The following is a 26086-nucleotide window of genomic DNA, read 5'->3' on the forward strand; positions in this document are numbered from 1 at the left end:
AATATAGCACAAAGGATAACAATGAAGGCGAATCCAAGTTCTTAATGCCAACCTTAAGTTTATGCAAATCAATAAAGCAGATTGAAGGCACATGAACAGATTGCTCAGTTTGAGATTGTTCTGAAATTTTTGATATATCATCCTTGCCACTGGGTCCAAGTTCATGATGCCCAGTTTCAGTACTCTCACCACACTTGTAGTTGTTGAACAAAGATGTTCCAATTAAAGCAAAATGGCCGTCAGTAGAAATCTCCATGCAACTAATTTGTCCAGAGAAAGGTAATAGAACTGAGGTAGTGATAGGGAGTCCGTTGACATTGAAGGTAGATAATGTTTTCTGTGATCCATTCCAGACCAAAATGATTCCTTGAGAAGATAAGCATATTGCATGTGCCTGAGCAACATCAAGCCTCCTCATTAGCCGGCCCGTGCGCAAGGAATGTAGAAGAACGCCTGATGTGTTTGATGAGGAAGCAACAAGTCCCAAGTCAGGGCTAACAGAACAGCAGGTTACTTCCCCAAGATGCCCTCTCATTACATGCATAGGACCTTCGATTCGACGTCTCTTTGTTTCTGAGAGGCTGCTAGCACTGCTGGATAGAGGACTGCGCGGTGTCGATGGTGTAGTCGGTGGAGGTTCTGTAGCATTCTTCTTATGTGAGGAGCCTGTCCGATGAATCCTCCAGAGTATAACTGTGGTATCTCTAGACCCTGTCACAAGGTAGTTGCTATCAGGTGACAGTGCAAGGCATGTCACAGGAGCAAGATGTCCAGAAGCAGTTTCAATCGCCTTTGCTCCATCTGGAGATATCAACTTCAATGAACCATCAACATGTCCACCTATCATTGAGCAAAACAGTACTTAGAATTATAAGCAGATTTAAGGAATGGTTACAAAATAATTGAACTAGCTTGTAACTACCATATCACACTCCATCAAGATGATATGCAAGTTCAGAATAAGTTATATAGCCAAAGCATGATGATGTTGTTGAGTGTGGACTGCCAGCCTAAAAGTCTTAACAGATAACCCAATACTTTAATTTATGTAGGAGAGTTGCTCAATCCCCTGACAAGTCACAGTTTCAACATACAATCTAATAAGATGCATAAAACTAAATTAGCACTGTGAGTCATTGTACATCCTACAATGTTTCTTCTGTGGACTTAGTTTAAATTTGGAATATTATGGCAGAACACTGCAATGCTTTCATGAATTCCAGAAGTACAACAGTGTGCTGAGGCAGTCGGGCAAAGTAGGGTCATCACAAAAAGTGAGATGAGAAAAAAAAAGAATGAAGAGCAAAGTAGATCATCACGTATGTTACGAAGTAAATATACAAAAAGAAATCTACAGAGATAGTAAGAAGAAAGAAATAATCACCAGTAATTGTCTCTTTGTCACATGTGACAGCAACAACTGCTGAACTGCGGATTGCAGAAGCAGGAAATGCTATAGCCCTTGGGAACTCATAATCTTCTGCAGAACCAGCAGATCCTTTGAAAATGCGCATGAGTGCGCCACTGGTTGAATTTGCAGCATTTCTACCATGATGGAAAAGGAAAGGTGTCCCTTGACCATCTGGAGTATTAGGCTGCCAATGGTGAAGAGCCACACGAGCTGCTGGAACATTTACATCTACAACTACAATAGAGTCGTTTGATACAAGCATAGCACTGGCAGGAACATTGCAACGATCTGAATGTGGAAGCATATAGGGTTTAAGTTCATTTGGATTCCGGAATATTGTCTGCACAGTAGATTAAAGGGTCAAGCCCTGCCAAATATTAATGAGCCACATAACCTATTATACTATGAATATGAAGTAGAGTGTATGACAGTACAAGAACACTTAAGTACTATATTATATATTTAGTGGTTACTTATGCAGCATAGGAGCTACCAGAAATGTTTCTCTATCATGAAGAATGACAAAGGAAATAGAGATAATGGACAATAAATTTTAAAATAATTGTATCTTTAGATAATGGACAACCCTTCCCCAGACCCCGCACAGTGCGGGAAGCCTACGACACTGGGTACGCCCTTTTTTGTATCTTTAGAAATTACGTTAGATTCATATATGTTCAATAAATCAACCATCGTACATCTCTTACACCTATGTTCGAGTCCTCACCAACTCAAAATTTAGGTGCCTATTCCTTATTTACAATGACACCTAGTTCCACCTAGGTTGATAAAGATTTTTTTTTTCATTTAGAAAACTAGAATGTAATCAAGATCAGTTTCTGGACCAATTTTAACCCTGGTTTACTACCCCTATACATCCAAAGCATTTTGGGCTTCCATCCCTGATTTAATAGATTACCTCGAGTGATATGGTTAGTTCTCTGTGCATACTAATCCAACTATCAACTAAGGAATACAAGACTAATCCCATTGCCATAAACAATTCACATGAGGAAACCAGCTTCACTGGTGAAATTGTGCCTTAATGCTCTTCCAATGGAGTCACTACGATGGTATGCTAGTGGTTCCCAGCCATATAAATCTTCATTCCATACCTTAAGTAAACTTGGGTGCCATAGGCTGAATCCTGGAGTTTATTTTCATATATATATATATATATATATATATATATATATATATATATATATATATATATATATATATATATATATATATATATATATATATTAGTTGCTTAATTGCCATTGACATACCAGTTCACACCAGTTGTCAGTCTAGAACCCTAACACAACTAATGACGGGCTAAACAACAACAATACTTAAATTTAAATGTAACTAGCTTGTCCTAAACATCATATATTTTAAAACAGAGGGAGTATTGTAAAATTACCTGTAGTTGCAAGACCTCTGCCAATGGTTTCCTCTTCATGTGAGGGACAGTCAGAAGTTGAGATGGCATCTGTCCAAAATAAGCTATTTGATCTTGTGTAGCTCTCCGTTCCACCTAAAGAATTTCCGATAAAACATGAAAAGCTAGACAAAAGCTACTCAAAAACATGTACACTAGCTCATGCAACCTGCTACTTACTGGGTCTGTAATTTTGTCAATGACAACAGTTCCCTCATATGTGATGTAGAAGAATACATTGTTGGCCATTATGGCTTCTTTTCCCCTCTGTTTATAACTGCAAAAGGGAGTCGTCAACAATGAAAAGGTAATGTATGTGAGACAGGGTGAAGAACATAAGAACTGGCCAGCGTCAACAATGAAAAGGTGATGTATGTGAGACATGGTGAAGAGAACATAAGAACTGGCCACTTAGAATACCCATAAAAAAGGACGCATGACATCTTATTGATGGATGCTACAAGCAAGAAATTCATTGATGAATTGCTAAAGCCAAGAATAATCCATCCGGATCATTTTATCTAACTTAGGAGCCAAGAAATACGAAAGCAGCCAAGTCTATTGATGGGCGAAAAGATGCTGACAAAGACAAAAGTTCCAATATAGAATATCTCATTGTTGTACGTAATCTATCCAACTCAAGATATTATTGTACATGCAACTCATTAGAGTTCATCAAATATAGGGCAAAACATCCATGGCATACACCTACATCATAGTTAGGGTATGTCTGTGAAACTGCAAGCACGCAAAAAAGTGGTAGAACTAGAATAACATGGAGCGAACCCAAATATTAAATCAGCCCACTAATGCAAATGAACAGAGACAGAGAGCATGGTACAGCTAGAATAACATAGAGCGTACCCAAATATAAGATCAATCCATTCATGCAAATGAGCAGAGACATGCTCACTCTCAAGAGCCTTCCGGTGTTTATGGACAAAATCCACATGGTTCTCAGCCCAGGGAGGCAATTGTACAGAATCTGCAATGGTACCCAGAATTGCATAACGTATTTGTGTATTCAACTGTATAGTTGACATAAGTTTAAATGCAATTACCTAGCTTTCCTCCAAGTTGAGTTGTCCCAAAGTCGATACAGTTTATGTTGGTAAATACCTCAGGAAGGTAAAACATCTCAGGTACCTAGATGAATACCATCAGATAATTAGATTGCTACAATCTACACTTAATTTATGCACTAACCAGTAAGCATCCATGGAAAGTACCGCAGACACTTGTTGGTAGACTTACTAGCTCTTTTACATCGCTCATGTCTTCGAGAACACTATCCCATGTACCAGAAAGATCTGAAAACATGCGATCAGCATGGTCAAATTTGCCGCCTTGTAGTTGTATCGACAGTGTTGTAAAAGGCTCCACTCTGAAAAGGTAATACAAGACCTGCAAGGAATAATAGTAGTCACTAGTCAATATACAAATCAAACATTACAACAATCAAGTATGCACTGGACAATAATCAAATATCAAAATTGCAAGCCACGGTAGTTGAGCGAGAAATGGAGACACCTTTTGTTTTCTAAGTATTAGAACAATATCAACAAGGAGAATTGCAACACATCAAAGTTAGACAAAGGGCGAACTCACAGCTATATATTGATACTACACACATATAACTTGTAGACCCTTATGCTTATTACAATTTACAAATTGATCAAGCACAAGAATGTTGGGAACTCTATAAAGAATTAAAATACAGCTCAAAGTACTTCTGCACAGCATAATGCATACTTTGCATAGTCAGTATTCTAAGTAAACACTGGATTCATCTTTATTAAGAAATATACCGTGCCAGCGCTGGAGTAATGTGAACCGTAATGAAACTTTGGGATGATTGGATCCTCAAATGTAGAGTACCGTTCTTGGAACTTCTTTAGACGTTCAGGGTTTAATGCTCCAATTGGCTGCATCAAATAATACCTGCTATGGTTAGTGATTAGCAAAAGACAGGAGCAACAAATCGCCAAATGGGTACATGACAACCTTTGAAAGATCTCTATACGTCGAAGGATCATCCAGATTCAACACACTGGATTTGTAATCTGCTACTATCCAGGGAAAAACAGGGTACTGCACAAGCAGATAAAAAGAATATTAGAATGACAACTCACCTGATTCAACCAGAAATACAAATTGTGCACGATACTGACCTGAGTAATATCATTGTAACTGCGCCCAGCCAGTGTATTTAGTTCCATCAAGTACTCAAAATTGCTAATCTGAACAAATTGGACATAGTTAGATATCAAACCTACCAACAAACTGCATAGGACAATGTCTGTATACCTCCCAATTAGCCCAGCGCTCCATCAACTGGGTTCTTTTAAGAATCTGCTCAGCTCTCTGAAATAAAAAGGGTCACATGATTGCCTATTGTTGCATATTGTAATGCTAGATATTAGTTACTCCGAACACAAACCTGGGTAGCTAGAAAGATGTCATTCAAGTTAGGAGGTTTGGCGTGAACAATCGCCCGATAAGCATTTTTACGTGCATCAATGTCCTACATTGAGTAGACATATAGTTATTCAGATGTGGCATGTAAGTAATTAAAATTATGAAGTAGTGTTTCATTAAGGATGTACCCCAAAGTCAAAAAAGAAATTTGACCTATCTACCATGAATAATTCCAAAGCACTTCGCCGTAGCAAGTATCTGCACAAGTCATTTCGACCCATAAAATGAGCGAACAACACATGGAATAAACCATATGGTAAGGTAATATATTACAAACACAGAGTGTAGTTCATTCATCTCAATAGCAAAACAATTTTTCCCCAACAGAACTGATATAAGCATTAGATGGTGGATCAGAAAACAATTTATAACAGTACCACAGATGAGAAAGTAACGTTTTACCGTCTACTATATATCTGATGAAGTGATGAGATCAACCAGCTTCGATCTTTATCTTGTTGATCGCATTGCCCACTAGTAGATGCAGCAGCATCAACGCTACTGTCACTTGAACGCTCATCAATTATAAAGTTAATCCTCTTTGAAGTTACCTGGAAACAAAATTATAAAAGGGGGGGGGGGATGACATCCATTAGCAGATAAAGTTGAAGATGAAAAAGAACGATCAATCATTAGTAAAATATTAAACCAAACAGTTCCAACAAGGCTTGATACGAAATGGCAGCTAGGCAAACAAATCACAAGATAATAGAAATATTACGAATTTTGCACGACCTGAAGAACAGAATATAACATATATCATGATAAGTAGCAAAGATAGTTTCACAGAATACACTGAATCAAAGAAGTACGAAGCATTTTAAGCCATTGCTAGAAAAGTGATAAGTATTATTAACATTATTTATTCGTACAAGAGAAGAAAAAAATGTCAACATTGACCATGAATTCAATGCCACATCATATTAGAAAGGGACCCTGTAGATTTTCATTCTAAAGAGTCCAGAAACCAAAGAATATTGTTCGGTTCCTAATCCAGGTTCTTCTATTTAAATAGAATTACAGTGGTTCACTGTACCCTATAGTTACTGAAAACCTGAAATGTAGAGGTTCTTTAAGTATTTCAACTAGAATATTGTGACACCTAAAATTATTGCAGTTAAAAAAGTACATAAATAAAATGTTACGAAAAAAGACTCATGCAATGTCACCAGTATGCCAGACAATGTACATGGGTCCTTTTGCATTTTCAGCTCAAATAAGATGTTAATTTTAGTACATGTATCAGCAAGTAACCACCAGAACATTTTAACTACTTTGCAGAATACTTCAGTAACCAGGATAAAGATAACGCCGTAATAAAATTAACTTAATGCAGTGGCCTAAAATGACATCTTGCTAAAGTTGTTGAGACATTTGTAATAATTCACCAAGACATTTTTACAGAATTGCATACTATTGCACTAGAACTACAATGGTTCACTGTAACATACTACATAACATTGGAATGGCAAAAAAAGAAGAAGAAATTGCATCTTTGGGCATGATTTTCTGTACCAATTCACCTTAGGTGTGGCCTATGTCAGACATCAGTAATTTTTCCTGACAATGTATGCAATATGCTGTACTGAAGCTGAAGTATGCAATTTGCTAATTGTCATAAACTGATAGCCTTAATAATGGAAATCAGATATTTAAAAATATGAAATCTTTGAGAACACGCCAATGACAACTGTTGGTGTATATTGAGCTCATGTGTATAGAGGCCCATGTATAGGATTTATATATACCCACCCTTCTAGGGTTGGAGGAATACATCCATTATTCTCTCCATCATGGTATCATTAGCATAGGGTTAGGGTTCCTTTCTCCCCTCCCACATCTAGCAGCCAGCACCACCAGCCGCCGCTGCACCTCTCCTCCTTCCCTCCCCTCTCCTCTTCATCTCCCTCCTCTGCTCCCGCTCACGCAGATCTGGGCGCCTGGGCCGCCGGAGCCCGGCCGCCGCCGCCCGGCTTTCCCGCCGCCGCGCTGGTCCTCCTCGAGGGGGTGCTGGTCGCGGACGCCGCCGCGGGCGCCGCGGCTCCTCTGCTCCAGGCGCCGCAGGGGCCGCCGCCACAGGGGCCGCTGCCGCCCCCTGCACCGCCGCAGGGGCCGCGGCAGCAGCCACCTGCCGCCCTGGGCCCCCTGCAGCTCGACGCCGCCGCTGCCGCAGCAACCGCTGGCGCGGGCGCCGGGACTGCGGGGCCCCAGCAGCGCGCCGCCGTCGATCCGGCCGCCCTGCGGGCCGCAGCGCAGCTGCTGCAAGCCGCGGGCGCCGATCCGGCCGCCCTGCAGACCGCAGCGCAGCTGCTGCAGGCCGCGGGCGCCGATCCAGCCGCCGCCGCTGCGGCCCACCGCGCCGCTGTCGTTGCGGGCAAGCAGCCCGTCGTCGATGCAGCGCCCGGTGCCGCATGGTCTGGCCTCTGGATGGCGCCCGAGGATGCGCCACTCGCCGCCGCCGCCCTCCGGGGGCAGCAGGCCGACGCCGCTCTCGCCGTGGCCCTCCTCGCCGCCAAGTCGGAGGCTTCGGCGGCCCAGGAGCGGATCCGCGCGGCTGCCCTCGCCTGGGAGCGTGAACGAGCCGCAGCCGACGCCTCCGCTCTCCGGGTTGCCGAGGCGGAGCACTTCCTCCGCGTCACCTCCGGCGGCCCCTCGACCCCGAGCCCGGCGCCTCTTCCTCCCGCCAGGCCCCACCCGCTGGATCTGGAGCCCGGTACGACCTGACCGACCTCATGGTCGCCCAGCTCCACCTCCAGGCCGCCGGCGTCCAGAACATCAGGGCCCTGGTCACCGTCACCCTCGACCCGATGTCCTCCTATGGACGCTGGAGGGAACAGGTCCTGCTCGCCCTCCGCCGCTACGCCCTCGACGACCATGTCCTCGACACGCCGATCGAGGCGCAGGACGTGGCGTGGCTGCGCCTCGACAGCGTCTCCATGTCCTGGATCTTCGGGACCATCTCCCTAGATCTTCAGGACCTCGTCAGGACCCACGGCGGCACCGCGCGGCAGGCCTGGGTGGCGCTCGAGGGGCAGTTCCTCGGCAACGCCGAGTACCGCGCCCTCTAGCTCGACGCCACCTTCCGCACCTTCGTGCAGGGGGACCTACCCGTCGGTGAGTACTGCCGGCGGATGAAGGGCATGGCCGATGCTCTTAACGACCTCGGGGATCCGGTGTCCGATCCGGTCTTGGTGCTCAATGTCCTGCGCTCTGTTCTCAAGGCGTCGCCTAGGCGACGCCTAGGCGTCCATGCGCCGTCCACCGATTTGCGCCTTGCTCGCCTAGGCGTCCAGCCGCCCCACCTTGCTAGGCGTCCGCCTTACCGCCTTGAGAACAGAGCTCCTACGGGGCTTGAGCAGCACCTACGACCACCTGAAGAGCTGGATCGCCCGCCAGAGGCCCTTCCCCACCTTCCTGCAGGTCCGGGACGACCTCGCCCTCGAGGAGATCACCAGGGGTCTCGCGCCCGGATCGTCCTCGCCCACCCCCGCCGCCCTCGTTGCTGCTCCACCGGCCTCCTCAGCTGCTCCTGCCACCTCCCTCCTTGGTGCTGCTCCCGCCGGGCAGGCCGGAGGTGGGGGTGGCCGTGGACGTCGCCGGTGGGGGGGACGTGGTGGTGGTGGCCCTGATGGCACTGGTGGCCCTGCTTCTGGGGGTACCGATACCGGTGGGGGCCGTCGGGGTGCGCCGACTCCGGCTCCGACTCCCGCTCCTACCCCTAGAGGTACGCCCTGGCCATCCTTCAGCAACCCATGGTCAGGGCGCATCTCGATGTGCCAGTTTCAGGGTCCGGGAGTGGGGCCTCGTCCTCAGCTCCAGCCGGCGACCATGTTCACTAGCGTTGCTCCACTCTTCGCGCCATCCTGGACCCCACCCGCTCAGCCCAGCCAGCAGCCGACTTGGCCTGGGGGGTGAGACCAGGCTGCTCTGGCGCAGTCCTTCAGCACCATGGGACTGACGCCGCCGGCCAGCACCGAGTGGATCGCCGACTCGGGTTCCTCGTTCCACACCACTCCTGATGCCGGTATCCTCTCTTCTGTCCGACCCCCACACCCCTCTTTTCCTTCTTCTATCAAGGTTGGTGATGGGTCTTGTCTTTCTGTCACCGCCGTGGGTTCTACTCCTCGTCTTCCTAATGTTCTTATTGCTCCTCAAATGGTTCACAACCTTCTTTCTATTCGCCAGTTTACTGCTGCCAACTCCTGTTCTATCGAATTTGACTCTTCCGGTCTTACTGTGAAGGATTCGGCTTCCCAGCGTCCGCTCCTCCGATGTGATAGGCCGGGGCCCCTTTACACTCTTTGGCTTCCTGCTTCCGCTGCCTCGCCTTCGGCTTCTTCGTCTACTGCTTTTGCCGTGACGCCTTCTTCCACCACCTGGCACCGCCGGCTTGGTCACCCCGGTCGCGACGTTTTGGCTCAGCTCAGCCGTAGTACCGATGTTCCATGTACGAGGGCTCCTGCTGAGCACCTCTGTCATGCGTGCCAGTTAGGTCGTCATGTTAGACTTCCTTTCTTCTTCTTCTTCGCATGCTGCGCATGCTTTTGATCTGATTCACTGTGACCTGTGGACATCTCCTGTACTCAGCATGTCTGGCTATAAATATTATCTGGTCATTGTTGATGATTTTTCTCATTACTCTTGGACTTTCCCTTTACGCGCCAAGTCTGAGACCTTCCCCACCCTCCTTCACTTCTTTGCCTGGGTGTCCACTCAGTTCGGCCTCACCGTTAAGGCCGTTCAGTGTGACAACGGGCGGGAGTTCGATAACTCCACCTCCCGCTTTTTCTTCCTCTCTCGGGGTGTTCAGCTTCGTATGTCTTGTACGTATACCTCTCCTCAGAATGGCAAGGCCGAGCGGATGATTCGCACGACGAATGACGTCATGCGCACTCTTCTGATCCAGGCTTCTCTACCCCCGCGCTTCTAGGCTGAGAGCCTCCACACCGCCACCTACCTGCTCAACCGCCTTCCGTCCACTGCTTCTCCTGCTCCCACTCCACACCACGCTCCCTTCGGTACCCATCCTCACTACGACCACCTTCAGGTCTTCGGGTGTGCGTGTTACCCTAATACCTCCGCCACCGCTTATCACAAGCTGGCGCCCCACTCGACTCGTGTGTTCCTCGGGTACTCCCCTGACCACAAGGGGTACCGATGCTTTGACCTCACCTCTCGCCGCGTTCTGATCTCCCGACACGTCGTCTTTGATGAGTCGGATTTCCCCTACTCCACCTCCTCCACACCTTCTCCTGACCCCGAGCTGGAGTCTCTGTTTTCGACTGACCCGGTGGTTCAGCCACAGTTACCTGTCTGTCCTTTTCCTGCAGGTTTTTCCGGCACACCGGCACCGCTTCCGGTGATCCCTGCTGCGCCGAGCGCGGCCCCGGTGCCCGCGGTCGCGCCACGAGCGGCCCCCGGACCTCCGGTCGTGCCGCGCGCGGACCCGGTGTCTCCCGCTGCGCTACGCGCGGCCCCGGTGCCTTCCCCTGCACCTGCGCGGTACGCTCAGCCAGTGCTGGTGTACCAGTGTCACTCGGCGCCGACCCCGGCACCGCAGCGGTACGCTGAGCCGGTGCAGGTGTACCGGCGTCGTTCGGCGTCGACACCGGCGCCGCCTCCTGCTCCGGAGGCTCCTGCGACGCCGACGCCGGAGCCGTCGCCGCCGCCGCCTCCTCCGGCTCCCTCTCGAGCAGAGCCGGAGGTGTATCACCCGCCAGTCATCCATCGGGATCCTCGGCATATCCATCCCATGGTGATTCGGCGGATGGCGTCTCAGGCCGCGACTCTCTCCGCTGTCCGCGACGCCTTGGCAGATCCTCACTGGCGTCGCGTGATGGAAGAGGAGTACGCGGCTCTTCTTGCCAACCAGACGTGGGACCTCGTGCCGCGTCCGTCTGGTTGCAATGTGGTGACTGACAAGTGGATCTGGACGCATAAGCGTCGGGCTGATGGCACACTGGAGCGCTACAAGGCTCGCTGGGTTCTCCGGGGGTTCACTCAGCGGCCTAGTGTGGACTATGATGAGACCTTCAGCCCAGTCGTGAAGCCTGCTACAGTGCGCACGGTGCTCTCGCTTGCGCTCTCGCGCTCTTGGCCTGTGCACCAGCTGGAAGTGAAGAATGTGTTTCTTCACGGCACTCTGTCAGAGATTGTCTACTACTCTCAGCCAGCGGGATTTGTGGACTCGAGTCGTCCGGATATGGTCTGCCGGCTCAACAAGTCTCTCTATGGACTGATGCAGGCTCCTCGGGCTTGGTACTCTCGGTTCGCCACGTTCTTGCTGACATTGGGGTTCACCGAGGCCAAGTCTGACACGTCTCTCTTCGTCTACCGCCGTGGGGATGAGACTGCATATCTGCTGCTCTATGTCGATGACATTATGCTCACAGCCTCCAGTCAGCAGTTGCTTCAGAGTGTCATTTCCTCTCTGCAATAGGAGTTCGCTATGAAGGATCTTGGTCAGCTCCACCACTTCTTGGGCGTCACTGTTGAGCCTCGCCCGTCTGGCCTTCTCCTTCACCAGCGGCAGTACGCACTTGATATCCTGGAGCAGGCTGGGATGACTGATTGCAAGCCCTGCTCCACTCCAGTCGACACTCAGGCGAAGCTGTTTGCTGATCTGGGTGATCCGGTGGCTGATCCTACGGCCTACCGGAGTCTGGCTGGCGCGTTGCAGTACCTCACCTTCACCAGGCCGGACCTCACCTACGCTTGTCCAGCAGGTCTGTCTCCATATGCATGATCCCCGGGAGTCACACCTTGCTGCGCTGAAGCGTCTCCTCCGCTACATCCATGGCACAGTGGACCTCGGCCTGGTGCTTCACCGCTCGTCCTCTGCGGAGCTGGTGGTCTACACCGACGCTGACTGGGCTGGCTGCCCGGACACTCGTCGCTCCACCTCCGGCTACGCCGTCTTCCTGGGCGGCAACCTGGTCTCTTGGTCATCCAAGCGGCAGCCAGTTGTCTCCCGCTCCAGTGCTGAGGCGGAGTACCGGGCTGTCGTTAACGGTGTGACGGAGGCGTCCTGGCTACGACAGCTCTTGGCGGAGCTCCACAGCCCGCTCGCCAAGAGCACGCTCGTCTACTGCGACGACGTCAGCGCCGTGTATCTCTCCAACAACCCCGTTCAGCATCAGCGGACGAAGCATGTGGAGATTAACCTGCACTTCGTGCGCGACAGAGTCGCCATCAGCGATGTTCGGGTACTCCATGTTCCGACTACCTCCCAGTTTGCTGACATCTTCACCAAGGGGCTGCCCTCCTCGACCTTCTCGGAGTTTCACTCCAGCCTCAACGTAGCCGGTGGCTAGTTGTGGCTGCGGGAAGTATTAGCCCTTTGTACTCTCTTGTACTCTCTTCTTGTCCAGTCTTGAACACCGCTGCGCCGGTTGTTCAGACTGCGGGGGGTGTTGGCTTTCTTGTTGCCCAGTCTTGAACACCGCTGTGTCGGTAGTTCAGACTGCGGGGGGTGTTGGTGTATATTGAGCCCATGTGTATAGAGGCCCATCTAGAGGCCCATATATAGGATTTATATATACCCACCCTTCTAGGGTTGGAGGAATACATCCATTATTCTCTCCATCAACCATGCCTATAAGTCAACACATGAAAAATCAAACTCAGCTGTGAACTTTCAAGAATTGCTCATGACACAAGTAAGCTTCACGACTGATTAATACTTACTTGGAAGGTTCCTCGGACAACTTTCAATGGTCGCACCATCAAGGATGAGAGTTCAACAATAATTCTCTCATCAGCTTCACTTGGCACATAACTGGGAGCAATAACTGTAGATCTAACCAAATTCCGATCAGCACAAATGTCAGAACTTCTTGAACCTACTGATCCTTTTACTGATTGTTGATCTGCTGCTGAGGAATGCTGAAGCTGATTATCATCAACACTGCTGTGAGTAGTGTCGGTTTCGAGCTGCTCATTTTCCACATTTCTTTCATCCATTGACATTGCATCAGCCATGATTACAGAAGCAGATGATGGAAGTGAGTTTGTTAGTGAAGAATTAGCATCCTCGGAGTTGCATTCATTTGATTGAGCAGCACTAAGAAGCCTCCTGTCCTCATAATCAGCAGCTGCGCCTAGATGATCAGATCCCTTGTAGTTTCTTTTCATAAATCTTCTCATCCTTGAAGAGCTTTCGGTAAAATCTAATTTCCAGAAAATCTGCAACACAGAGTAGGGAAAATGGTTATTGAATATAACCAGTAGAAACATCACATGGGTTCTCATATGTAGAGCATTTTACTGAGCAACTCGCCTAGTTCGGATTGTACCGGTCAACATTGTACTGTTTCCATGAAGATGAAACAGCGCAGGAAAACAGAGAATAAAAATAAATTATTATCAGTAGTACATACACGAACAGGAGTGCACAGTGGTTGTCCAAAAGGTCCATATAGTCTACCCATCTCTGTTAGGCAATGAAGAAGGTGCCGCCATGCTCGAAGTCCAGTTGATGCACGATGCCGATTTAACACATCAACTAGTGTTTGCCTCTCCATCTGCATGTTCCCAAGTTTATGAACATATAGAAAACTGTATAAATAACAATCACTAAGAGTTCCAAGTCAGTTTACCTCAACCCGTTGTAGGTTTCGTGCTAAGGCTAAACATGAAACAAGAACTGCGACATATTTGTATGAAAGGGCTGAAAAATCTCTTCCTGCAACTGACTTGGAATCAGCTGATTGCAGGCATTCCATCCAAGCAGCACTCATAGCTTCTGAAGTATTCCACCTCTTTGCACGCTCGATATCACCTGAACTCCTCCGTTGTCCTGATGTTGCCATTGCTACAGCACTAAGGCCCCTTCTTGAACCAATCTTAGCAGTTCGTTCAAGGTCACGAGCTGCGGCCAGCGCAGCAGCTTTTGCTGCTGCTTTGTCCTTCGGGGTGGACCCAGGCTTGTTAGTTGTTGTTTCGATAGGCTTCTGGAAACTTGAGAAAGTCTGTAGTTTTGCTGCTGCTTTGCGCTCAGGCAATGATGTGTCACGCCTATTCAAGGTATTCCTAGGAGGTGTTCTTGTTTCTGTCCCTGAAGCACCAGCAGCCATCATGGCCAATGCCATCGCAACTGGTGGTGATGCAAAAGCAGCAGCCCAACCAGGTGATACCATCAAAAGTGCAGCCTGATCTCAAAGAAATGAAACAAAAAGATTTCCAATCAATAGGGAATTCTCTAGAGAAGAAGACATGGTAACATATTGTATTAAGTCACTAATCTTTAAACAAAACAAGACCAATAACCAATTTTTTTTCTAAAAGTTCTTCACAAGGATTGTCATGTAAATAACATAATGTACATCCGGAATATTTGGATACAGAGATCAGTTTAAGTATCAATGTCCACAACAATAAATACTATGTTTAACAAGAAGCACAAAGTAAAGCATGCATGATTAATTGATTATTAGCAGATTAGACCAAACATCAGAAGTTGTGACTTGAAGCATACAAATAATTATTAGCTTCTGGGTTTCACAACAATGCTCAAATTACCAGATTAGGTGAACATGTAAATCATTCTCCCTCCATTCTTTTCCCCTTGATATTTTATACATGTGCCCACTTATTAGGGATTGCACAAGATGACCATATACCCCAACAAAGCTTTGTGTCATTTGCGACCACATCAAATGTGGATGTCCCTTAAAAAACCCTCTTTAAACCTAGCGAGCAATAGACAAAGAGATTTTAATCTTGTAACACGTAGCATTACTATTAATTAAGGTTCAATTTGTGATGCAGGAACTTTTTCCCGGATTACCATGACAAAATTAACTGCTCCCTTTGATATCCTCGCATGCATTCCAAACAGGCCCGATGTAGCCATGTATTTCCTAGAAAACCTATACCATACAGAACATTTTTCACCCCTCAAACATCAAACAAAGAAACACACGGAGCGCCTCATTAAGTTAAAGCTACCAGCCTGTAGTTAGTTACAGGTGATTAAAACCAACCCAACTATCGTCTTTCATAATTCTATAGCAAAAGATAAATATTTTTTCAGATTTGCAGCTTTTCCTAGTTTAAAGACAAAATATGGGTAAAATAAGCACACTGCACACTGAAAGTACAGTAGTATCAGAATGTCATCAGTACAGAATTAAGCAATAGCACTGTCTCCAGTTATGATTGGCAGGGAGAAGTAACTAGTACCTCAATGGGTAATGCATCTGCTGCCAAAGCACGATCATCAGCAATCAGTGGATTTTGACCATCTGAAGAAGTAAGCTCATGAATACCAGCCAAAAGAGGCCGCCATCTTCTAAGGATGGCTACAAATGGTGGTAAAATCAGCTCAATGTACTGTTTCCTTAGAGGTTTCCTGTCCCTGCCAATAGCATGCCATACCTGCATCAAATGTAAGATAGCACAAACTCTAGTGACCAACAAATAATACCTTATTTATATCCCTACTAGTAGAAATAGAAATATAATTGCTAAAATATGATTAACAAAGCATGAGAAGCATAAATGATAAGCACGGTACGTCCATTTATTTACTACCTCATCATTGACTCAATAATGATGCTAGTATTTGGATGAGCAAAGATAAGATATTGTTCAAAATCATTTGCATATATAGCATAAAAAGACAAGGAAACTAGGAGAGGTCAAGAATAACTTCCAGTTTTGTCCAACATGAAAATCTTGACTTGAAAAGTATTGTGAACATTGAAAAGTAAACAAAATCAAACATCAAAACAGGAGGGAGGGAAGAGGAAGGTGGAGGCATGAGCATGCATTTGTGCATGTTAGCAGATAATATTGCCATACCGAAGATAAACACTACTATTATACCAGATTACACATTGAGATAAGGGCTGATCGCCCTCTAATCTACAGGCTTCTCCCATTGAGAAGATGATCTGATCATAGCCAAGTTTGGTAGGCAAATCCCTTTTTTTAAGACCGATTCTTGATTAACTGATTTCTGAACAAGACTAAGACTACCTTTTGTTAGGAAGATATGAAGCAGACTAGGACATGGGATATCAATCTAAATAAACTAGGAAAATACTATTTCTGTAGGTCCCGCAAAATATGGTTTCATAGTGATCGATTTTACACAAGTGAGGGGCTGGAAGGGTGGGTGGGGATGAAAAAAATATTTCAAAACTTGTTAAGGCACATTTGATCGCCAACAAATTCCAGAATAAGAAAAGCACTTGCATGAAGAAAAATGTTAGAAAAAGGCAGAAGCAATGTTCAGTATGTCAGTCCACTCAGGGGCATCACCTTTAATTCATTATGAGATAAACTACACGCTTAGGTGAAAATGCAAAAGAAACTCACCTCTGAATAGAGAATAGAGGAAGCAACCAAAACTCTCTGTCTCTTAGACTCTGCAATTGGCATATTCAAGATAGGGCCAAGGACACTGCAGTCATAACCCATGAAATAAGAAGAATGACCAGCCATAATAGACTGAAAGAACACCTAGATGTTATCACGTAATATGCTGAGCTGCATGCATAAACCAATTGCACCCGAAAGCTTAAGGAAAAAGGTTGGCAATTTACTATACTCGACACTCTCCCATGTGGAGGCTCCCTCAGGGCTTAGGAAGTGGAATAGGAGAGGGCAAAAGATTCTTTTATTAAATTGTGCTGGCGAAGATCAAGAGTTCAAGACCTCTCGCCCTAATACCATATAGATCTGCATACATTGAACAGTTGCACCTAAAAGCCTAGCTAATGGGGAAACATGGGCAGTTCACTTATACTTTCAACATAATATATGAAGTACTTACTACCACTGAGTTCTGATCTTTACTAAATTATAACAAATGTTCAACTCCTAACAAGCAGCATTAACACTTTTTTTGAGAAACTATAAGCAGTTTACAGTTAAATGTAATTTATTAATTCAGCCAAAAGAAGAGAGCAGTGAATCTGACTTTGCTAAATGATGAAGTTACCTCCAAAGAAGTGCAGACCGAGGTTTCCTCGGAGATGAGTAACTGTTACCATCAAATGGCATCATGCTTCCAGCCTGAGGACTCATACCTTCTGATGCTACATCCTTTATGCTAACGTCTTTCGTAAAAGCATCAACTTCACCATTGTCATCCTCCCTCATCGAAACAAGAACCATTCTGAGCATGCAAAGAAATGGTTGGTCGCTATCTAGCAACTGATAGAGGGCAGTCATAACCCCCATACCAGGGCCAGATCCCCCTCCAATACCAAGTCCACCACCAAGTCCAGATTCATCTAACAGAAGTGCCTGCAGCACTGCAACTGATTTCTTCACAAGTGGAAATTCAATCCAAATCCCATTTGAGTCCTCTCTAGAACAGATTTCCAAGTTTCCCAACCACTTCCACCACCGCCAAATATATCAGATTTGGGTGGAATGCCTACACCATACCACAAACGGCTTCTGTACTTCCAACTTTCTCCAAGATCCGCTATGCAGCTCCCATAAGACACAAATGCATGCTTGACAGATTCATATGGCTCAGCTGCTGTTGCTGCAGTAAGACGTTCCATCACGGCAGCAGGTATTTGTCCATTTGCGTCAGCCATAGAAGTAAGCAACTGCTTCAATCATAGCAACATACAAAAATGCAGAGCATTCTTAAGATAAAATTCAACAATCTGTTGGCAATAGTCTATTTATTGAGTTGCATGCACCAACCAATTCAACCCAAAAGCTTAAGCTGATGGAAAAAGGTGGGCAATTCACTTATACTTCAACAATATTAATATAAGCTATTTAGGAACAGTCAACAGTTAATTATTTTTAGTTTTCACTAGATACTAAGATATGTACAATTAAAAGCTTTTATTGGATCCAGGAATTAGATCATCCAATAGCACCTTCAATTTGGAGGTATTTCACACTGTCACATTTATGTGTTTAGAACTTTATTGCAGGATTTCTCTTTAAGGAAGTAGCAGGAATGGTATTAGCATGTTAATCAAGCACCAACTCCAACCCCTAGAGACCAGCATTTATCATACCAATAATTTGTTCTCACCTAATATAATGAACTAATAGAACCAAGTACCCTGGCAACTAAGGTAAATAACCGCTCTAGTGAAATATTCAGGCATTATTACCCATATAATGATAATGATAAATTGGTAATAGTAAGCTAGGAACATGGAACAAGACTGAAATCATGACAGACAGTGACACATTTTGCAATGACTTTTAGCAATACAACACAGCAGCATAGCCTTTTGTCCCAAGCAAGTTGGGGTAGGCTAATGACTTTAAGCAATAGTTAGAAGAAAATAGTAAACTGTTTTTCCTCTCAAACACAAACAAGCAAATGCAAAATGAATACAGTGCACATATAACTGCTCAAATTTGAAGAGTGGTTAGGACAGCCAAGTAATTAGTTCATCAAAACAATGCTAATAAATGATGAAATGTAATTACATATAGCCATGGCGTATTACATACATCTAGCGGAAGGCCACCAGCATCACTGGACAAAGATGACCATCTTGAGGCCCCAGCAGCAGGTTCTTTACCAGCTGTGCCCAAAGAATTGGACCGACTGGCAGCCAATGAAGCCATTGAGGCGGAAGATACGATGCTATCACCTGTAAGGGATGTGCAAAAATGTTGACCTTGTGACCTCAGATGATCTTCTACAAGCATCAGACTAACTATTGCATTCTCCGCTAGTGCTACAGAGAGATGAGCAGCATTCTCAGCTTGAATTTTTGCTTCTTCAGGAGACAAACCCTCAGCTGCAACACCAGCTGCAGCCGCTGCAATTACTTCAGTCTGCTTTACATACAGGCAAAAGAAAAACATTACAAAAAAAATTTCCGCATAACTTGGGGCAAAACTATTGCATTGCAACAACCTGTGTTAAGATGATATAATGTAAACCATTCAGGATTGTAGTACAAGTATTACAATGACAGTCCAGTATCAATCAGCTAAAAACAGAAAATGTAGTCAGGTGTCGCCGACAACATAAATGTCGTTACATAGCAGTGCTATTGCTTCTAGGTGTCAACATGTTATATTCTTGTGCAAAGGGAGTAGGGAACATAGTCAAAGCTACCAACTCTACTAATTCGGTCATAAGAATCGCCCATAACCATAATCTACAAAACTTCTGAATGTATTCCTATTGCCCCCAATTATTATCAACAGCACTTTTTTAGAAGAGAGATAAAGAAAATCAACAGTTCAATGCATGAGCATGATAAGGAGAAAACTAACTACAGAAAGTAGAAACTGTTGGTGTATATGTGAGCCCATGTATAGAGGCACATCTAGAGGCCCATGTATAGGATCTATACATCCCACCCTTCTAGGGTTTGGAGGAATACAAGCCATTATTCTCTCCTACATAGTATCAGCTAGCCTTCTCTTCCTCCTCTAGCCGCCGCCGCCAGGGCTTCTCTCCTTCCCTCCCCTCTCCTCCTTCCCTCCTATCCCCTCCTCTGTTTCTGCTCTGGGCGCCGTCTCCCCTATCCTGGGTGCCGCCGCCTCCTCTCCCAAGCTTGCCCCCTCCTCCCCTGTGCCGAGCGCCACCGCTGCCTGGGGCCGGCCGCCCCGATCCGCCGCCGCCGAAGCAGGGGCCGCGGCCCGATCCGCCGCCGCCCTGGGCACCGCGGCCGCGGCCGCCGCCGCCGCCGTGAGTTCCTCTGCCGCCGTCCTGGCGGCCCTCGCGCCCCTCCCTGCGGGCGCCGAGGCCACCGGAACAGGGGCTGCGGCCGCCGAGGCCGGGGACGGGCCCGATCCGCGCCTGCTGCCGCCCGAGGGGCCCGAACCGTCCGGCGCCGCGCCTCCTGGAGCGCCGCCCGCAGCCGCGGCTCTGCCCAGGCCGCCCACCGCCGCGCCCCTAGCGCCTGCCACGCCCCATGGAGCGCCCTGGCCCGAGGCTGGCGCCGAGGCCGCTGCTCTGCACGCGCCCCCGCCCGTGCCCGCATGGGCCGCCTCCTGGGCCGCTGCCGCCGCACCCTGGGCCGCCGCCACCGCCCCTGCTTTGGCCCACGCCGGCCTGGGCGCGTGGCCGCCCTCCGCGCCGTGGCCATGCGCGGCCTCCGAGCAGAGCAGCAGCGCTCCTCTACTCCAGGGCTTGCCGCAGTCCTCCTTACCCCATCCACCGGTGCGGACGACGCGGCAGCCTTCCTCTTTGGAGACGCCCTCTCCGGTACCCTGGCAGCTGGCGCGGATGCCTTCCTCTTCGGCGATGCCCGCGCCGGCGCCTCCTCTGCTCCAGGGTGGGCCTGCGCCCACGCCCGCGCCCGCGGCCTACGAGCGCGCCGCCGCGCGCGCCGCCTCCTCCCTCGCCGCCGCACAGGCCGTCGCGCCCGCCGCGCGGGCCGCCGCCTCCCTCGCCGCCGCGCAGGCCGTCGCGCCTAGGGACCCTGCGCGGGCCGCTGCCTCCCTCGCCGCCGTGTGGCCTGCGTTCGGGATGCCCGCCGGGGACGCACCGTTCGCCGCCGCCGCCGCCTTCAGCGGGCAGCCGATCGCCGCAGGCGCTGCTACGGCCGAAGCTGCTCTCGCCGCGGCCCTCCTCGCCGCCAAGACCCACCAGGCTCCGCCCTCTGGATCTGGATCCCGGACCGACCCCCTCCTTAGTGCTCCTCACCGGCCAGACCGGGAGTGGGGGAGGCCGCGGGCGTCGTCGTCGGGGCGGACGTGGTGGTGGTACTGGTGGAAGCCGTCGGGGCACTCCGACCCCGACTCCGGCTCCTGGCCCTGGAGGTACGCCCTGGCAATCCTTCAGTGCCCCATGGCCAGGGCGCATCCCGATGTGGCCGTTTCAGGGTCGGGGGGGCTCGTCCTCAGCCCCAGCCGGCGGCCATGCTCGCCGCCGCCGCTCCCCTGTTCGCGCCGTTCTGGACCCCGCCCGCTCCATCCTTCAGCGCCATGGGGCGGACGCCGCCGGTCAGCACCGATTGGATCGCCGACTCGGGTGCCTCCTTCCACACCACCCCACATGCCGGTATCCTCTCTTCTGTCCGACCCCCACACCCCTCTTGTCCTTCTTCCATCATGGTTGGTGACGGGTCTTGCCTTCCTGTCACCGCCGTGGGTTCTGCTCTTGGCTCCTTTCGTCTTCCTAATGTCCTTGTTACTCTTCAGATGGTTCATAACCTTCTTTCCATTCGTCAGTTTACAGCTGACAATTCTTGTTCCATCGAGTTTGATTCTTCTGGCCTCACTGTAAAGGATCCGGCCTCCCGGCGTCCGCTACTCCGGTGTGACAGCACGGGGCCTCTTTACACCCTTCGCCTTCCTTCTTCCGCTGCACCACTCTAGCCTTCTTATTCGCCCTGGCCGTCTTGGTCTGCCGCCTTTGCCGCGACGCCATCTTCCACCACCTGGCACCGCCGTCTTGGTCACCCTGGCCGCGACGTTCTGGCTCAGCTCAGTCGTAGTACCGATGTTCCTGGTACTGGGGCTCCTGCTGAGCCCCTCTGCCATGCGTGCCAGCTCGGTCGTCATGTTCGGCTCCCTTTTTCTTCTTTTTCTTCGCATGCGACGCATGCATTTGATCTCGTTCACTGTGACCTGTGGACCTCTCCTGTTCTTAGCCTTTCTGGCTGTAAGTACTATCTAGTGGTGGTCGATGATTTCTCGCACTACTCTTGGACGTTTCCTTTGCGAGCCAAGTCTGAGACCTTCCCCGCCCTCCTCCACTTCTTTGCCTGGGTGTCCACTCAGTTCGGCCTCACCGTTAAGGCCGTCCAGTGTGACAACGGGCGGGAGTTCGACAACTCCACCTCCCGTTCTTTCTTCCTCTCACGGGGTGTTCAGCTGCGTATGTCTTGTCCGTATACCTCTCCTCAGAACGGCAAGGCTGAGCGGATGATTCGCAAGACGAACGTCGTGCGCACCCTTCTGATCCAGGCCTCTGCCCCCGTGCTTCTGGGCTGAGAGCCTCCACACCGCCACCTACTTGCTCAACCGTCTTCCGTCCACTTCTTCTCCTGCTCCCACTCCACACCACGCTCGCTACGACCACCTTCGGGTCTTCGGGTGTGCGTGTTACCCTAACACCTCCGCCACTGCTCCTCACAAGCTGGCGCCCCGCTCGACTCGTTGTGTGTTCCTTGGTTACTCCCCTGACCACAAGGGGTACCGATGCCTTGACCTCACCTCTCGCCGCGTCCTGATCTCCCGACACGTCATCTTTAACGAGTCGGATTTCCCCTACTCCTCCACACCTTCTCCTGACCCCGAGCTGGAGTCTCTATTTCCGACTGACCCGGTGGTTCAGCCACCGTTACCTGTCTGTTCTTTCCCTGCAGGTTTTCCCGGTACACCGGCACCGTTCCCGGTGATCCCTATTGCGCCGAGCGCGACCCCGGTGCCCGCGGTCGCGCCACGCGCGGCCCCCAGACCTCTGATCGTGCCGCGCGTGGACCCGGTGTCTCCTATTGCGCCACGCGCGGGCCCGGTGTCTCCTGCTGCGCCACTCGCGGCCCCGGTGCCTTCCCATGCAACTGCGCGGTACGCTCAGCCGGTGCAGGTGTACCGGCGTCGTTCGGCGCCACGCGGTATGCTGAGCCGATGCAGGTGTACCGGCGTTGTTCGGTGCCGACACCTGCGCCGCCTCCTGCTCCGGAGGCTCCTGTGACTCCTCCACCGGAGCCGTCGCCGCCGCCGCCTCCACCGGCTCCCTCTCGAGCCGAGCCGGCGGTGTACCACCCGCCCGTCGTCCATCGGGATCCTCGGCATATCCATCCCATGGTGACTCGGCGGATGGCGTCTCAGGCCGCGACTCCCTCCGCCACCGAGGGAGAACCGCGGGTCTCTCCGGTACCCTCCTCTGTCCGCGACGCCTTGGCGGATCCTCATTGGCATCGCGCGATGGAAGAGTACGCGGCTCTTCTTGCCAACCAGACGTGGGACCTCGTGCCGCGTCCGTCTGGTTGCAATGTGGTGACTGGCAAGTGGATCTGGACGCATAAGCGTTGGGCTGATGGCACACTGGAGCGGTACAAGGCTCGCTGGGTTATCCGGGGGTTCACTCAGCGACCTGGTGTGGACTATGATGAGACCTTCAGCCCAGTGGTGAAGCCTGCTACTGTGCGCAAGGTCCTCTCGCGCTCCTGGCCTGTGCACCATCTGGACATGAAGAATGTGTTTTTTCACGGCACTCTGTCAGAGACTGTCTACTGCTCTCAGCCAGCGGGATTTGTGGACTCGAGTCATCTGGATATGGTCTGCCGGCTCAACAAGTCTCTCTATGGTCTGAAGCAGGCTCCTCGGGCTTAGTACTCTCGGTTCGCCACGTTCTTGCTGACATTGGGGTTCACCGCGATCAAGGCTGACACGTCTCTCTTCATCTACCGCCGTGGGGATGAGACTGCATATCTGCTACTCTATGTCAATGACATTGTGCTCACAGCCTCCAGTCAGCAGTTACTTCAGAGTGTCACCTCCTCTCTGCAGCAGGAGTTTGCCATGAAGGATCTGGATCAGCTCCACCACTTCTTGGGCGTCACTGTTGAGCCTCGCCCGTCTGATCTTCTCCTTCACCAGCGGCAGTATGCACTCGATATTCTGGAGCGGGCTGGAATGACTGATTGCAAGCCCTGCTCCACTCCTGTCGACACTCAGGCAAAGCTGTCTGCTGATCTAGGCGATCCGGTGGCTGATCCTACTACCTACCGGAGTCTGGCTGGCGCTTAGCAGGCCGGACCTCACCTACGCTGTTCAGCAGGTCTGTCTCCATATGCATGATCCCCAGGAGTCACACCTTGCTGCGATGAAGCGTCTCCTCCGCTACGTTCGTGGCACTGTGGACCTCGATCTGGTGCTTCACCGCTCGTCCTCTGCTGAGCTGGTGGTCTACACCGACGCTGACTGGGCTAGCTGCCCGGACACTCGTCGCTCCACTTCCGGCTACGCCGTCTTCCTGGGTGGCAACCTGGTCTCCTGGTCGTCCAAGCGGCAGCCGGTTGTCTCCCACTCCAGTGCTGAGGCGGAGTACCGTGCTGTTGCTAACGGCGTGGCGGAGGCATCCTGGCTACGACAGCTCTTGGCAGAGCTCCACAGCCCGCTCGCCAAGAGCACGCTCGTCTACTGCGACAACGTCAGCTCCGTGTATCTCTCTACCAACCCCGTCCAGCATCAGCGGACGAAGCATGTGGAGATCGACCTACACTTCGTGCGCGACAGAGTCGCCATCGGCGATGTTCGGGTACTCCATGTCCCGACTACCTCCCAGTTTGCTGACATCTTCACCAAGGGGCTGCCCTCCTCGACCTTCTCGGAGTTTCGCTCCAGCCTCAACGTAGCCGGTGGCTAGTTGTGGCTGCGGGGGGGTATTTGCTCATTGTACTCTATTTGTGATCTCTTCTTGTCCAGTCTTGAACACCGCTGCGCCGGTAGTTCAGACTGCGGGGGGGTGTTAGTGTATATGTGAGTCTATGTATAGAGGCCCATGTATAGGATCTATATATCCCACCCTTCTAAGATTTGGAAGAATACAAGCCATTATTCTCTCCTACAGAAATAAGTAAAAGATATAAGATACAACTGTCCATATCATTTAAATAAAAGATCCATGCTCAGCAGGCAGATCATGTCAAGAAAAGGAGAATTACCTGAACTTGAAGCTCCCTGGCAGAAAAATCAAGCAGGTCACCCAGTAATCTCCTTTTGAAAATAGGTAATGATTCTTCACGCCTTAAAAAGAATAGGTGCAGAAGGTTGCCGTAAAAAAGCAAGGAAAAAATCCCAATAACCAAAAAGGGTAAAAATAGTGCAGAGAAAATAATAGTGTTGGTTTTGGAGTATGAGAATTAAATCCTAGGCTTCTGAGTGCAGATATCTTAGAATAAATTTCTTGAATCATTCTTGAACAAGTTACCCAAGAGTGAAGGGGCTACCTGATTCTTTGGTCTCCAGTGCTAGATCCTCCAACCATTGAGAGCCACTCTGCACAATGAATTGTTGCCTCCACATCCTAAATAGTTGTATGGACAGAAACAAAATAAGATCTTATTATAATTCAATGGATTTGGCCATGCTACAACCATCATAAACCTATTAACAGATAAGGGATATGCGATGGCTGCAACACTACAACACATGTATGTTACTGAGAATATTCTGCTTAAAAAATTATCTTGCCTTCCACCCATCTTTTTGTCGCATTGAATGCTCCAGCATGATAATCAGGAAATTGTGTATGAGGTCTTCAATCTCACTCATGCTGACACCATCAGCTTTTTTCTTAGCTCCCATCTATAGTAAAAGTCAAATTAAAAATACGAGGAAATGACATAATGCAGTTTATGTGCTGTTTCACCTGAACATAATTCTCATTAGAAAATAAAATAAAAGGCTTGTGACACTAACCTCATGATTAGAAATCAAAACCTGCAAAATCCATTCTGGCCACTCTGCAATTGAAGTAATCGTGGTTCTATTATCCGGATGACTGCAAGCCAAAAACAGAAGATCCTGAAACGACGTAGAAAGAATTTTGATGTCACAAGTAAACAAGATCTAAAAAACTGATAAATCAAAACGATACAAGTCTTAGTCTGTAAATAACAAAGAGTGTATAAACATATAGCCCAGTATAAATGAAAATAAACATGCAGGTGTTTGGCTATATGGTGTCAGATGTTCTTAACCTATGCAAGAAGCACAGATGTCTGATTTGGTTGACTATTATTGTCTTATTGACATGCAGATGTCTGATTTGGTTGACTATTATTGTCTTATTGACATGCATCATGCATGACAGCAAGGATTATAGATTTGATTTATGTATGCCATCCAGATGTAAGCCAAAC

The 26086-nt window shown here is 49.0% G+C and overlaps 1 protein-coding gene across 1 annotated transcript in view; it reads right to left on the reverse strand.

Moving 5' to 3' along the window:
* LOC120682981 (BEACH domain-containing protein C2-like) overlaps positions 1-26086 on the reverse strand; it is a 34616-nt gene that overhangs the window by 827 nt on the left and 7703 nt on the right. Inside the window, 26 exon segments of the mRNA XM_039964988.1 lie at positions 53-840; positions 1385-1751; positions 2823-2936; positions 3021-3117; positions 3705-3825; positions 3902-3986; positions 4095-4244; positions 4649-4765; positions 4845-4931; positions 5012-5080; positions 5148-5204; positions 5281-5364; positions 5447-5516; positions 5721-5869; positions 13005-13502; positions 13697-13840; positions 13916-14467; positions 15501-15695; positions 16641-16725; positions 17266-17635; positions 17638-17887; positions 18762-19091; positions 24887-24968; positions 25172-25248; positions 25416-25529; positions 25644-25748. Of these exon segments, the coding sequence (XP_039820922.1) occupies positions 53-840; positions 1385-1751; positions 2823-2936; positions 3021-3117; positions 3705-3825; positions 3902-3986; positions 4095-4244; positions 4649-4765; positions 4845-4931; positions 5012-5080; positions 5148-5204; positions 5281-5364; positions 5447-5516; positions 5721-5869; positions 13005-13502; positions 13697-13840; positions 13916-14467; positions 15501-15695; positions 16641-16725; positions 17266-17635; positions 17638-17887; positions 18762-19091; positions 24887-24968; positions 25172-25248; positions 25416-25529; positions 25644-25748 (5157 nt within the window).

Source organism: Panicum virgatum, chromosome 7N (genome assembly GCF_016808335.1).
Source record: "Panicum virgatum strain AP13 chromosome 7N, P.virgatum_v5, whole genome shotgun sequence".
NCBI lineage: Eukaryota > Viridiplantae > Streptophyta > Magnoliopsida > Poales > Poaceae > Panicum > Panicum virgatum.